The sequence below is a fragment of the Peromyscus maniculatus genome, chromosome 13 (assembly GCF_049852395.1).
Source record: "Peromyscus maniculatus bairdii isolate BWxNUB_F1_BW_parent chromosome 13, HU_Pman_BW_mat_3.1, whole genome shotgun sequence".
Classification (NCBI taxonomy): domain Eukaryota; kingdom Metazoa; phylum Chordata; class Mammalia; order Rodentia; family Cricetidae; genus Peromyscus; species Peromyscus maniculatus.
The window spans coordinates 54,526,173-54,542,049 of NC_134864.1; the positions used below are offsets into that span (position 1 = coordinate 54,526,173).

Sequence of the window (15,877 nt, forward strand, 5' to 3'; positions counted from 1 at the left end):
TGCATTCAAATAGGAGTACTGCCACCTAAATTTTTCTTCATCCTATTTTTGTTTACCACGTTTGTGGGTAGTTTTTTTTTTTTTTTTTTTTTTTTTTGGTTTATTTGAGATAGGGTTTCTCTGCGTAGCTTTGCGCCTTTCCTGGAGCTCACTTGGTAGCCCAGGCTGGCCTCGAACTCACAGAGATCCGCCTGGCTCTGCCTCCCGAGTGTTGGGATTCAAGGCGTGCGCCACCACCGCCCGGCCCCGTTTGTGGGTAGTTTTTAATACATAAGGTTTTTGTCTGGTCTTCCTTTTGTTTGCTTAAAGGACTTTGAATTTTCAAAGTATTTTTTGACATATCTATAGTGATAATTATTCGGTAAACTTATTCAATTCCACAGTGTAGTTGAAATGTTAATTTTTTTTTTTTTTTAACTTTTTGAGTTTTTTGAGACAGGGTTTCTCTGTGTAGCCCTGGCTGACCTGAAACTCACTCTGTAGACCAGGCTGGCCTTGAACTCAGAGATCCACCTGCCTCTGCCAAGGTGTTTTTATTTTTATAGCCTACCCATATGTAGATTGATTTACTTATTAATGATCTGGATGGAAATGACTTTATGAACATCTCCCCAGACAGTTGTTTCCTTAGTTACAAGTAAGGGAGGAAAGATAGCTGGGAAATGCTTAGTTTCATCAGCTTTTTATTTTGGAAGGAACTGGAAGGCATGTTAGCCCGATGAAAGGGCAACGTACAGAAAGAGTTATAAAATAAATTTTAGAGTTTTGCTCTGATTTGAACTCATGTCATTTAAGAATATGAAGAAAGGGAAAAAAAGGACCGGAGGACACAGGCTGTTTTCAGGGGGTCTGTGAAGCCACACTGGGCTGTAGTACTCACTCCACCGGGGTTACTGGGCATTGGACTTGGGACCTCACACATGTTCGTGCCAGGCAAGCACTATACCACTGAGCTCTATCCCCATCCCTCCTTTTAGTCTCACTGCATTGCCTAGGTTGGTCTTGAACTTCACTCTGTAGCACAAGGTGTCTTTGAACTTGGAATCCTCCTCCTCCACTCAGCCTTGCAGAGTGGCTAGGATTAGAGTTAAGCTGCCATACCTGGCTAGTCGGTGTGTGACTTATTATTCATGGGTATTCAATGAAGTTTTTTAGAAACATGACATGAAAATGGAAGCAAGTCTTTTTTCTTTTTCTTCTTTTTCTGTTTTTGAGATAGGGTCTTACTGTGTAGCCTTGGCTGGCCTGGAACTCAGTATGTAGACCAGGCTGGCCTGGAACTCATGGAGATCCTCCTGCTTCTGTCTCCCGCGTGCTGGGATGAAAGGCACCACTATACCTGCAAAACAAATCTTTTTAATTGAGCTGCGCATTAATGCAATAGGCAACAGTATGAAATAGTGCTACTTATAGGAATTTTGACTTGAAAGAAAACGTATGTTTTCCAAGGCAGGGTTTCTCTGTGTAGCCCTAGTTGTCGTGGGACTTGCTCTATAAATCAGGCTGGCCTCGAACTCGAGATCCTGCCACTGCCTCCTGAGTGCCGGGATTAAAGGTGTTGAACACCATTGCCCAGCTGAAATACTTTCTTGCAATCTTATTACCGTCTAGTATGTTTGTGGACAACTATTTGTTTGAGAAAGTACTATAGGTCTCATCATTGGTACATGATTATCCCAAAAGATGAGGATCATCCTATAACCATTAATAGAAGTTTGCTTAGTCTAATTTCACATTTCATCAAAACTAGAAGGATAATCTCAAAGGGATAAGAGTAATTTGAACCAGTATTTTCCCTTCTTCCTTTCTTAGAATCTAGTTAAAACTGTTTTTCATTTCCTCCCTCCCTCCCTCCCCCTCTCCCTTCGGTTTTTTCTGTGTAGCTTTGGAGCTTGTCCTGGAACTCACTGTATAGACCAGGCTGACCTCAAACTCACAGAGATCTGCCTGGCTCTGCCTCCCGAGTGCTGGGTTTAAAGGCATGGGCCACCACCGCCCTGCCTGTTTTTCATTATAACAAAAAGAAAACAAAATCAACCCAGTTGGAAATAAACTTCTATCACCTGACTTTGGAAGTGGGTCATGTATTATATCAGTCAGTCAAATCCCTAAGGTCAGCCCAGATTCATGGGAAAGATGGATCTCATTTCCCAGTAGGAGTAAGAAAGAACTCGGAGTCGGGCGGTGGTGGCGCACGCCTTTAATCCCAGCACTCGGGAGGCAGAGCCGGGCGGATCTCTGTGAGTTCGAGGCCAGCCTGGGCTACCAAGTGAGCTCCAGGAAAGGCGCAAAGCTACGTAGAGAAACCCTGTCTTGAAAAAACAAAACAAACAAAAAAAAAAAAGAAAGAAAGAAAGAACTCGGAGTTCTCTTTAGTCTACCACATGACTTGTATTCCTGCTGCTGTGATAGCATTTGTTTTTGCAGTGTCCTCTATAGGTTCTTGTTACTAATCTGCTGATCTTGGCAACAGCGTGAATTTGCAGGACAATAAGAAAATGGATGTGTATTAAAATGTTTAGTTTTGTATACCATTCATATCATAGAACATATTAAACTATAGCAGTTAACTTTAGCATCTAGTTAGTGGTGGATACCTTAGGCATTCCATGCCCTAGGAGAGGAGTGCTGTATAGTCTGTCATCTTTCTGACTGAGTGAGGTGGTGTTAGTAGATATTACAAACCGATTATAATGAAGCACTTCAATTAGACTATAACAACTATTTTATAGTATATTGAAATAATATAGTTATGATTAGAGTATTCACAATTGAGCAGTTGAAATTTCAAAACTGTAAAACTATGGTTTTTGTTTGTTTTGAGACAGGATCTCTATGTAGTCCTGGCTCCTGGGATTAAAGGTGTACACCAGCACACTCGGAAAGTAAAACATTTTTCAAGTAATTGTGATACTCCATAGTAGTTAGGTTAGCTCTGTTATAACACTTAGATGTAATAATCCTTACATGAGTAGCTTTCTAATGTGTTTTTTTAAAAAAAGATTTCATTTTGCTGGGCGGTGGTGGCGCATGCCTTTAATCCCAGCACTTGGGAGGCAGAGGCAGGCGGATCTCTGTGAGTTTGAGGCCAGCCTGGGCTACCAAGTGAGTTCCAGGAAAGGCGCAAAACTACATAGAGAAACCCTGTCTCGAAAAAAAAACAAAAAACAACAAAAAAAAAAAAGATTTCATTTTACGTGTTTGAGTATTCTGTTTGTATGTATGTATGTATGTGCACCGTGTACGTACCTGGTGCCTCTGGAGGTCATGATAGCATCAAATCTGAAACTAAAGAGTTAAGGATGATTGTGAGCCCACATGTGAGTGCTGGGAGCTGAACCTGGGTCTTCTGGAAGAACAGCTAGTGCTGTTAACCATTGAGCCGTCTCTCTAACCATACATTGGGATTGTTGTAGATAATAGTCTATTAAAACATCTTCAGCATTCCCTTCTGAAATTCCCTGAAATTGTGAATATTTTTATAGATAATGGTGATCTTTCAATTTTTAACAGAGATTGTATGCAAGGTCACACAGATACCGTTATTGATCACCTTAGTTTTGTAGTTCAAAATTTCGATACTCTAGCTGGGCAGTGGTGGTACATGCCTTTATTTAGTTCCAGTACTCTGGAGGCAGAGGCAGGCAGATCTCTGTGAGTTTGAGGCCAGGCTGGCCTACAAAGCGACAGGTCATTCAGAGCTATACAGAGAAACCCTGTCTCGAAAAACAAAAACAAGCAAACAAAAATTAGATGTTCTGGCTAGAAAAGAAGAACACATTAAGAATAACTTCAGCCGGGTGGTGGTGGTACATGCCTTTAATCCCAACGCTTGGAAGACAGAGAAAGTCTGGCCTCGTCTATAGAGTGAGTTCCGGAATGGCCAAGCTTACACAAAGAAACCTTGTCTCAAAAAACAAAACAAAATTTGGATATTCCTGCAATGTATCTGTAAAGCTACGCTGTGATTTCCTCCTCTTCCTTTCCTTGACTCTTCTCTTTGCATTTAGTTACCTTCTTGCAGTTCATAAGGATCTGAAGGAAGACAGGAAGGAAGGAGGAAGGGTGGGGTTATGTTCTCTTGCCTTATCTAGGGCCAGTTATTTAAAGGTTCATGGAAATGTACAGATGGAAGACTACACCAGATCAAGAGCTCATGTAGTTGTTTTATTTTACTGAGACAGACCAGGATGGCTTTGAACGCGAATTGATCCTCCTGCCTTTGCAAACTCTGCCACCACACCCTGCGTAGTACTGTACTGTATTTTAAAATACACAGACAAGCTGAATGTTGCCACAATCTATAATCCCACTGAGAACTTGTCTCAATCCCCCAGAAAGGAAAAAGCAAAAACAACAACAAGAAAAACAACACAGTAGTTCAAACTTTTTATTACATGTATTTATTTTTGGTGGTGGTGGTGGTGGTGGTGTGTGTGTGTGTTCGTGTTCATGTGTGTTCATGCACACATGCCATGAGCTCACTAAGAGCTTAGAGGACAGCTTTGTGGAGTTGGTTCTCTGTTTCCACTGTGGTTTTCAGGAATTGATCTTAGGATGTCAGGCTTGGCAGCAAATGCTTTATTTACTGATCCTCCTAGCCCACACACAGTAGTTCTTTGTTTTTTGTTTTATATTTTTATTTATTTGTCCCCATGTGTTTGGATGCCTAAGGAGGCCAGAGTCCCTGGAGCTGGAGTTACAATTAGTTGTTAGAGAATTGAACTCTGGTACTGTGCATAAACCCAGACTCGCTTAACTGCTAAGCTGTCTCTCTAGCCTCCTGTGTGTATATCACTGAATGTTATTGCTACATTACATTTCAGTCTGTTTTTACTACAAGACATTTGGATAGAGTGGTCTGCCTTTTGAAGTATATTAAAGTTGTCATGTAGGCCTTTTTTGTCTTGAGTCAGGTTCTTACATTGTAGCCCGTGCTGGCTCAAACCTGTGGCAATCTTCCTCTGTCAGCCTCCTCAGTGTTGAGATTACATCTGTGAGGACCCATTTAGTATACACCTGCTTTAAACATAATCCAAATGATACTTAATTCTAGTAATTTTTTTCCAGGATTGCTTTTGGATTGAATAACAGACTGTCTGATAGATCTTAGGTTGAATAAGTAAGTATGTTGCTAGTTTTCCTCATGAAACAAGTGTAGACACAGATTGCTTTGGTGTACTGGGTAGGAGAAAATGTAGAAAGTAAAGTTTATATTATTTCATGTCTCATGTTATAGAGCCATTTACAAATGAGGAAATAATGGTTCTGTTTTGTTTTGTTTTGAGACAGGGTTTCTCTGGGTAGCCTCACCTGTCCTGGCACTCACTCTGTTGACCAGGCTGGCCTCTTAGGAAATCCACCTGCCTTTACCTTCCAAGTGCTGGGATTAAAGGCTTGGGCCACCACTGTCTAGCTTTTGAAAAATGTTTATTATGGAAAACGTAAATATGTATACAGTGCACTTTTTTTTTTTTTTTTTTTCTTCGAGACAGGGTTTCTCTGCGTAGCTTTGTGCCTTTCCGGGAGCTCACTTGGTAGCCCAGGCTGGCCTTGAACTAACAGAGATCCGCCTGGCTCCGCCTCCCGAGTGCTGGGATTAAAGGCATGCGCCACCACCGCCGGCTTACAGTACACTTAATATGTTCCGATCTTATTTTTTAAATCTACAGCATCCTGCCCCATTCCATGTTACTGTTGAAGCCATTCTCAGGCATTCATGTTAAATAGGGCTTTTAAATTTGTTTTTAATTAATTACATCATTTTCCCTTTCCTTCCTCCAAGCCTTGCTGATAGCACCTCTTGCTCTTTCAAATGTATGGCCTCTTTTTCTTTAATTGTGTGCATTCCTAATTACATAAATTACAACCTGCAGTCTGTACACTGTTACTTGTATGTATGTTTTCAGGGCTGACCACTTGGAATTGACTATCCAGTTGGTGTGCTCTTTACTGGGGAAGACTGTTTTCCTCTTGACGTTCCTTAGTAGTTCTTAGTTCCTTTGAGCTCCCCCTCCCCCATCCACAGTAGCAGCCCTATTGATGATTCTTAATGGGTGTGTAGCTTCTGACATTTCTAGGAGAGACAGTCCACAATCTCAGAGCAAATTTCCTGTGAAGGACTTTTTATTTCTTTTAATAATAGCCACAATATTGTGTTCTGCTTTTCTCTTTTATTTTTCATTTCTCCCTAGTGTGCTTGCTTTCGCTCTCTCTCTCTCTTTTTTTTTTTCCGAGACAGGGTTTCTCATGTAGTTTTGGTGCCTGTCCTGGATCTCACTCTGTAGATCAAAACCAAAAATAAATAAATAAATAATAAATAAATAAATGCAAAATCTTGTGTTTTCCATATCTTCCAGTTTAAGTCACTTCTCGGAACCAGCCGCCTGTCTCCATGCTATTCCTTGGACAGCAGAGTTACAGTACTTAGTTCCCAGTAAATTCCTTTACCTTTCCAGTTAGGAGGGTTCAGTCTCTCAGTGATTTAGCCCTGAAAATTTGTCATGACTTTCTTCTCTGTGGGCTGTATATTCTTGCCATCCACGTCAGTCTGCTCCCTGGAACTGTCCTTTCTTTGATGACCTACTGTCCCAGACTTAAACTGAATGCCTTCATTGTTGTGTAACTAGTGTGCTGTATTCTGTATTGGCTGCCTTTTTTTTTTTTTTTTTAATTTTAATACAGGACAGAAGGAAAGAGAGCATGCAAGACACAAGATTATTGTAGACAGATTCTGTTTGTTTTTTTTTTTCTCTTGTCTATCTTTCTATTTTCTAGACTATCAGTAGAAAAAAAAAACAGTCAGTAGGCATAGTGATCTTAATACTTGGAGATAGAGACAGGTAAGAGCTCTTGAGTTTGAGGCCAGCCTGGTCTACATAGTGGGTTCCAGGACACCCAGAGATATATAGTGAGACCTTATTGCAAAAAAAATTTAAAGAAAGAAAAAAAGAGTCCATGAGAAGGTACATGACTGCGCTAAGGCCGTTGCACAAGTGTAGAGATGCCCATCCCACAGTGGTTCAGCGATTGTAGAGAATGAGGTGGGCTTCAGAGCCACTAAGAGTTGTCACAATGAAGAACATTAAGTAGGACACTTAGAAAGAGAACCCAAAGATAGTCTCAGTGTTGGTTGTGCTCAGATGAGTGTATGTAACTGTTGTAATTGGGAATCCAGGGAGAGGCTTTTGTTTGTTTGATTGCTGGCTTTAGTACTGTTGAACTCAGAACTTTCTGCACACCAAACATGTATTTTGCCCCTGAACTATGATCTCAGCCCTGTAATTTGTTTTTGATTTTGATTTTCAGAAAAAGGAATTAATATGACCAAGGGACATCAAGTGTAGATATTCAGGCCCTTGGATAAAAGTGTGTGAACTCTGAAATTGTCAGGTTGGAGAGGGTGATGTTAGTATTTGTGTCTCTCATTTTTCTTTCTGTTACTGTTACAAAACACTGACCAAACCAGAGACCCTCCTTAAATTTCCAAGTCACACACAGTTCAGTATTGAGGGAAGCCAGGCAGGAACTGAAGCAGGAACCTGAAGGCAGGAGCTGGGAAGCCGAGGTCTTGGAGAAATGGAGTGCTGCTCACCGGCTTCCTTTCCATGGCTTCCTCAGCCTGCTTTCTTCTTTTTTTGGAGATGAGGACCGAACCCAGCTCTACCACTGAGCTAAATCCCCAACCCTCAGCCTGCTTTCTTGTACGATCCAGGACTACCTGCCCAAGGATGTGGGATCTCCTGAATCAAGAAAATGCCCTACAATCTTGTCCACAGGCCGTTCTGATGGGGACAGTTCTTCCATTGAGGTTCCTCTTCGCTAAGCACTCTAGTTTGTGACAAGATGACAAAAACTAATCAGCATGCTATCTAAGAGGTAATCACCCAGGAGGCAAGGGAGAAAGCCAGGACTGAAGGCCAGAGTTGAAAGAAACAGCTGAGATGGAAGATGGAGTGTTGGAAGCCACAGATGCAGAAATGTGAGTGCCCTTTAGATTTAGCAGTAAGGAGTCCAGTTGAAACTCGCTGGTGAGGGCAGTGTTGAGTGGAATGTGATGCATACCCCAGATAACAGCTAGTAGAGTACAGTGCCCGTAGCAAATACTGACTTGTGGAAGTTGTGACGATATGGAACAGTGAGGACAGCAGTAGGGAGTCGGGTCAAGGAGGCCAGTGTAGGATGTGTAGGGACTGTACGTGGAAGCAGTAGCGGAAGGTAGTGGTTGGGAGAGTGCTGTGGCTCTGGGGCGCCATTGCAGGAGTGGACTTGAGTTGATCTGTAGGTAGAGAATGAGAATGGCCCCCATAGGCTCATTTTTGTAATAGTTGGTCTCCAGTTGGTGACTGTTGGGGAGGATTAGGAGGTCTGGCCCTGTTGAAGTTGTGTCACGGGGTGGATTTGAGGTTTCAAAAGCCCAGGCATTCCCAGTGCACACTCTGTCTCCTGCGTGTGGTTTGAGATGCTGGTCTTCCACCTGACCTTTGCTCCACCATCCTGGACTCTAATCTTACGGAACTGTAAACTCAGTTGAATGCTTGCTTTTATTATTTGCCTTGTTTGTGGTGTTTGTCACAGCAGTAGGAAAAGATGACAGACATTAGCAAATAGAGAACAGATTTCTTGGGTTACTAAAAGGAATGGAGAGGGAAAAATGAGAATGGGGTTAGTGATGGATGGATTGAAATGTTGTGGAGTTTGTTTTTAGACCTGAAGGGAGTGGAAGCCATTTATGCTTTTTGAGTATTAGAGGATCCAGGAAAGCTGTGCTCAGGAGAGTTCTGTGGGTGATTGAGTAGAGAGAGGTGGGGGATTCTTTTTGAGTATTGTAGGACCCAGGAAAGCTGTGCTTTAGCAGAGTTCTGTGGGTGATTGAGTAGAGAGAGGTGAGGGGATTCTTTTTGAGTATTCTAGAATCCAGGAAAGCTGTGCTCAGGAGAGTTCTGTGGGTGACTGAGTAGAGAGAGGTGGGGGATTCTTTTTGTTTCTGAGTATCTTCTATAGCTATCCTAACGTAGAGAATGCTGGAATATCTTCTTTTGTGCTAACCTAAACAAAACTTCTCACTCCTCTCCTCCCCTTAAAGGTCTCAGGGTTTGGTTTCCTTTTATTGCCCTTCACCACGGAATAAGATTTTTGCTTTCTAGATACTTGCAGGAAGAAGCAACTCTGTTCTATGACTATAAATTCATAGGAATATGGCAAGACAGTGTTTGAAGATAGTCTTCTAGTTTCCAGGTGAAATACTGTGACTAAAGACGTTAATGTTGCCTGCTGCCATGATACTCAGTCGACCAGCATTGAAAGCAGATGAGAACCAGGCACCCTGTCCCTACTGCCTCTTCTGTCATCTAAGCACCCCAGACTCTGCACTGACCTTGGTAATGCTTACTTTCCCTCCCCACACGTAATAACATGTGAGTGTTATTTTATACACACAGATCTGTGCATTTGCCCCTGCCCAGACCCACTGCTCTTTGTCTCCCCTCTATTCCTATCGGGTCCTTTTCCTCCTGCTTTCATAATACACACACTGTCACCCTCTCGTTATTCCCCACCTTAGATCCATCTCTTCCACCCTTCTCAGAGTCCCTTTAGGCATAAAAACTTGAATTTCAGTCTTTGAGAGAAAACACGACCCATTGACTAATTGGGTGGGTTTTTGTTGTTATATTTAATTTTTGGAGTTTTTCTTTTTATAGATTGTAGATAGTGATCCCCTTTTGGATATGGAGTTGAAAAAGGCTTCTCCCACTCTATAGGCTCTTTTTATTCTATTGATTGTTTTCTTTTGCTGTGCAGAAACTTTAATTTCATGCAATACCATTTGTCAGTTCTTGAATAATTTCCTTTGCTGTTGGAATTGTGTTCTGTTCATTTCTGAATGTCAAAGAATTTTGTAGTTTTAACTGTACTGGCATGTACTGTATAGATAGTTTCTCTGCTTTACTTATAAAAATCAGTTTGTTAATCCCCCCCCCCCCACTGGGTTTCTCTGTGTAACAGTGTGACTATCCTGGAACTTATTCTGTAGCCCAGGCTGGCCTCTCACAGAATTTGCCTGCTTCTACCTCCTGAGTGCTGGGATTAAAGATGTGTGCCATCACACCTGGCTCAGTGTGCTGATTCTTAGTGAAGGGTGGATTAACTTCTTTTGAGACAGGGTCTCACTGTGTATCCCTGAACTCTAAGCCAAGCTAGCCGCAAACTCACAGATTCGCTACCTGGCTGGAGTAGCTGTTTGAATTAGTACAAATAGCAAGAATATTGTATTTTTTTTTTTTTTTTTCGAGACAGGATTTCTCTGTGTAGTTTTGGTGCCTGTCCTGGAACTTGCTCTGTAGACCAGGCTGGCCTCGAACTCACAGAGATCTGCCTGCCTCTGCCTCCGAGTGCTGTGATTAAAGGCGTGTGCCACCACCGCCCGGGGCAAGAATATTAAGTGTGATGGTTGAACTAAAGTGGGGGGGGGGCTACTTTTACCCACTGTTGGTGGCATTTTCCAGGACACTGTTTGACTAAGGATGACTTAACAGAGGTGCTTTGTGCTGAGATGTTCTCATCCAATTTAGTCTGTTAATTTCACTTGCTGTGCAGTACTCCTTTATTTAAATGAGTTTGTAAATCTTTTTTTTTTTTTAAATCTTTGTGTGTGTGTGTGTGTGTGTGTGTGTGTGTGTGTGTGTGTGTGTGTCTCGTCGTCGTCGTCCCCGTCCCCGTCCCCAGCTGAGGACCGAACCCAGGGCCTTGTGCTTGCTATGCCAGCGCTCTACCACTGAGCTAAATCCCCAACCCCGAGTTTGCTCTCCTCCTCGATTCCCGTCCAGTCTGCTCCGCCCCTTTTTGTTGTCTCCGCTTTCATCAGGCTTATTATCTTTTAGCCTTGGGTGGAAGTGCTTCAGACGATATGAAACTGATTCATTGTGACTCAGTATTTAGACCAGGACTTTCCTGTTTGATTGTCCTGTCTAAATAGCCTTAGCTTGTGCTGTAGTTACTTATCTCGGCATAGCAGATTGCCTCAGGACAGGCTGTGAGAACACACTCTCGGAGTTAGTGCACGAGTTTCCGTTATCACCTGCTGAGTGTTAGAAGCGTGCTTTCTCATAGGTTGTCCTAAGTCCTTATGTGGGGTGGGGGGGAGTACAGGGCTAAGTGTGAACTTCTTACTGTGGGATATGATGATTGAGAAAACCTGTTGATCTTTAGTGAACGGTGGCGGGAAGTTTGAAGAGTAATTGCGTGTGGAGGAAATAAATGGTCTCTGTAATCTCAGGTGCAGAGTCTGTTACCTGGGGAAAGTAATGGGTGCTCATAAGAACAGAGTACTTAGGAATTCTTAATCTGGAAATTTCTTTCAGGAGGCAAAACCTTCAACTGAGGACTTAGGGGATAAGAAGGAAGGAGAATACATTAAACTCAAAGTTATTGGACAGGTGAGTTTCACTATTTTTCTCATTTAACGTTTTGTTTTGTTTTGTTTTTCGAGACAGGGTTTCTCTGTGTAGCTTTGTGCCTTTCCTCGAACTTGTTCTGTAGCCCAGGCTGACCTCGAACTCACAGAGATCTGCCTGCCTCTGCCTCCCGAGTGCTGGGATTAAAGGCGTGCGCTCGGCTCATTTAACATTCTTTGGGTGTATAAAAACATAGGAAAAATATTAGGTAAGACACGTTATTTAAAAATTGCATTTTCCCTTATTGTACATGTGTCTGTGGGGGTAAAAGAGACCTGCTTGGTTTTGAACTTGCTACGTAGACGAGGCCTCAGACTTGAGATGCTCCTGCTTCTTCAAGTGCTGGAATTGAAACGTGCCACCACACCTGGCATGTTGTTGTTTATTTATTTATTAGATCAGAATTAGTGAAATGGTACACTCTTGCCATCAAAATAGGATAGTTTTCCACATTCTTCCAAGTGTGAGAACAGTGCCACTGTGACAGATTTGGGGGGGGGGGGTTCTGCTTATTCCGTGTCTATGTAGGTGTGTAATGGTGGTGGGGACTGAACCTAGGGCCCGGCACATGACCAGGTCAGTGCTCGACCACTGACCCATATATATCCCCAGCAGTCTTCTTACTCTTTTCATTACTGCTTTGAGTGTGGTATGTGTGCATGCAGTCATCACACTCAGTTGTTTATGCTCATATAGTGGAAGGCAGAGAAGGATGTTAGTGTCTGCTCTGTTACTCTTCATCTTACTCCCCTGAGATAGGAGTTCTCATTGTTCCTGGAGCTGGCTGGTGACCAGATAGTTTCAGGGCTCCTCCTGACTCTTTCCTATAGCACTGGAGTTCAGCCTGGCCTTTATTTTTTTAGTGTTCATATTGGGATCTGAACTTGGATCCTCAGGCTTGTGCTATCTTACCCTCTGAACCTTTCTTTACCCTCTACCCTTCTTTGTTTTAAAATTAGTTTATTTTTTAAATTTTATGTGTGTGGACGTTTGGCTGCATATGTTTGCACTGCCTGCGTGGAACTGGAGTTACAGTGTGAGCTGCTGTGTGGGTGCTGGGAAGTCAAACCCAGATTCTCTGAAGAGAAGCCAGTGCTCTTAGCCACTGAGCTGTCTCTCCAGCCACTGACACCATCGCCACCATCATTTTGAGATAAGCACTCACTGTACAGCCCTGGCTGGTGTGGAACTCACTGGTAGACCAGGCTGACCTTGACCTCTCAGAGATGTGCCTGCCTCTGCTTCCTGAGTGCTGGGATTAAAGGCGTCTGTCATCGCCTGGCCCTTTCCTTGGCCTGCAGTTGGGAATGAATGAGGAAATCTGTCATGAGAGAGCACACATGGCGGCAGGAGTGACTTGTGTGTGGTGCCAGCCGGGAAGCAGAGTCACAGTACAGCTGGCTTTCTCTTTTCTCCCTTTTTACTCAGTCTAGAACCCTGGCCCACCAGGGAGGTGCCACCCCCACTTCAGGGTAGGTCTTCCTTCCTTAGTTAGACTTCTCTTGTGTCTTCTGGGTGATTCCAAGTTGAGTCAAGTTAATGATGAGCCAACCACCAGGGGAGCGTCTGAGTATGTTTAGATGTCTGTTTAGAGCTGTGACCTATTTTAAAAGCTGGATTTTTACTTTTAAGTTGTAATTTTTAAAAATATGTTGGGTAGTAAACTTTTTACTAAATACATGGTTAGCAAAAAACTTCCTCTTAGTTTTGGGTTATGTCTTCACTTTTTTTGGTTACTTTACAGCATATTTTGTTTCTTTGAGACAGGGTTTCTCTGTGCTGCCCTAGAACTAGCTCTGTAGACCAGAATGGTCTCAGACTCCCAGAGATCCTTCTCCTGAGTGCTAGGATCAAGGGCATGTGCTGCCATAGCCCGTTTTGTGTATTTCTTTTGCTTCTAATTAAGAAACTGTAGTCTACCTGGGCAGTGGTGGTGCGCTTTAATCCCAGCAGTGGGGAGGCAGAGGCAGGCAAAGTTTGTGAGTTTGAGGCCAGCCTGGGCTACAAAGTGACAAGCAAAGGCTACATAGAAACCCTATCTTGAAAAAAACAAAAACAAACCAAAAAAAAAAAACAAAAACAAACAAAAAACCCTAACACCACCCCCCCCCCAAAAAAAAAAGAAAAAGAAAAGAAACTGTGTCTAATCCAGGGTTGCAAAGACTTAACATCTGTGATTTCTTCTAAGTATTTAATAGTTTAGCTCTTAGGTTTACATCTTTTATTATCAAGTTATTTTTGTATGAGTATTTCCTAGGCCATTAGTTAAAAAGACCATCTTTGGGGCTGGAGAGATGGCTCAGAGGTTAAGAGCACTGACTGCTCTTCCAGAGGTCCTGAGTTTAATTCCCAGCAACCACATGGTGGCTCACAACCATCTGTAACAAGATCTGATGCCCTCTTCTGGCCTGCAGTCATACATGCTGTATATATAATAAATAAATAAATCTTTAAAAAAAAAAAAAAAAGACCATCTTTACTGAGCCTCATAATCTGTAATTTCAGCTACTTAAGGTTAAGTTAGAAGGCTCTCAGTTTCAAACCGTGCCTGGGTGAAATCAGTATCAGTCTTGGGACTTAGACCCTATCTTAATATAAAGAAAAGAGGCTGGAAGAGGCAGAGGAACAGGATGTCTGCTGTGAGATTGAGATCATGTTGCATCTTCTAGATATATTAGGGAAACTACATCCATGAAATCTGAACATGGCTACCTAAAAAAGGTCTGAATAAGGACAGCAACAAACATTTTAACATGGAAAGGGGAATTATGTGTGTGTGTGTGGGGGGGGGTGCATTTAATTCCAGCACTTGGGAGGGGGAGGCAGAGGCAGGTGACTCTGTGAGTTCAAGGCCAGCCTGGTTTATGGAGTGAGTTCAGCACAGCCAGGACTACACAGAGAAACCTTGTCTTGGAAAAAAAAAAAATTATTAGTTTGCAAGGTTCTTTTTGTTTGTATTTCATTCAGGCTTGCCTGGAACCTCTTATATAACCCAGGTTGGCCCCAAATTTACACCAATCCTCTGCTTCAACTTCCTGAGTGCAGAGATTATAGCCATGGACGGCTGTACCGGGCTGGTTTAGAGGTTTTTTACTTCTAAGTGGTGACTATTTTCACCAATGTGTTGCAATTTTTGTTTGTGTCTTACTGTATGTGGTTAAGTTTTATTACGTAGGAGCTCGGTGTGTGTGTGTGTGTGTGTGTGTGTGTGTGTGTGTGTGTGTGTGTGTGTGTGTGTGTTTCCCAGTGAAAATTTACTTTACAGTACAGATTTCCTAACTGCAAAATTAGGGAAGAATACTTTTTATAAAGAAGAGAATACAGTATACCTGAAATCCTAGCACTCTGAAAGCTGAGGCAAGAGGATGGAGAGCTTGAGGCCAGTTGAGATTATAGAGGGAGACCTTGTCTTTAAAGAGAAAGGGCAAGTAGCTCATGTTAGAGTGCTTGGCTAGTATTTGCAAGGTCCTGGGTTTAGTCTTCAGCATGGCAAAACATAAGTAAGTATAAAGAGAAAACATCTTAATGATAGTTCATTAATTCATCTGGAAGTAATGTGGTTTGTTTGTTTGTTGTTTTCCAAGGTAAGGCTTTCCTTTGTAACAGCCCTGGCTGTCCTGGAACAGCCCAAGCTGCTCACTTTGTAGAGCAGGTTGGCCTCAAACTCAGTGATCCACCTTCCTCTGCCTCCCACCGAGTGCTAGGATTAAAGGCGTGTGCCACCACTGCCTGGCTTTCTTTTTAAAAAAAAAAAAAAATAGAATCTCATTGTATAGCCATCGTATAGCCCAGGCTATCCTGGAACTCACAGTATAATCTAGGTTGGTCTTTTTAAATTTTATTATTTATTTAAAAAAGTTTATTATTTATAAGTGCTCCTAACTGCTCCTAACTCCAGCCCTTTAGGTTGGTCTTGTCCTCCTAAATGCTGGTATTATAGACATGAACCACCGTATCTGGCTAGGAATTATATTGTATTAGGTATGCTGTAGATATTTTAATCTTTTTATGAAATTATAATCACAGATATATTAAGTATCTTGTGACTATGATGTGTATTCATAAGGGTTGGATTTGAAATTTTATGATAGTGCAAATGCTAGTATTTTTTTTTTTCTGATTATTTGCTTGACAATCTGGGTGGAAGAAAAGTATCTGTAGTTAAACAAATTATTTCAATAGGAGGCACACCAGGGATTGAATCCAAAGGCCATATGTATGCCGGGCAAGTGCACCACTGGGTGACATGCTTAGCCCCAAACCCTCACTTTGACTTGACTGAAGTTGTCGTGTCCTGTCGTCGTCCCCTCCCCCCCAGACAGGGTTTCTCTGTGCAGTTTTGGTGCCTGTCCTGGATCTCTCTCTGTAGACCAGGCTGGCCTGAAACTCACAGAGATCCTGGCTCTGCCTCCCGAGTGCTGGGA

At 42.4% G+C, this 15,877-nt stretch overlaps 1 protein-coding gene across 4 annotated transcripts in view; it reads left to right on the forward strand.

The window, feature by feature from the left end:
* Positions 1–15,877, forward strand: part of Sumo1 (small ubiquitin like modifier 1) — a 147,329-nt gene that overhangs the window by 126,112 nt on the left and 5,340 nt on the right. For 2 of the 4 annotated variants that reach the window (XM_076550340.1, XM_006975031.4), the window contains one exon: positions 11,361–11,435. The exons of 1 other annotated variant lie outside the window; for it this stretch is intronic. In XM_076550340.1, the coding sequence (XP_076406455.1) occupies positions 11,361–11,435 (75 nt within the window). Of the gene's footprint in view, positions 1–7,740; positions 9,381–11,360; positions 11,436–15,877 lie in introns of those variants that run through there. One more of the 4 variants, XM_042260310.2, reaches the window with a different exon arrangement.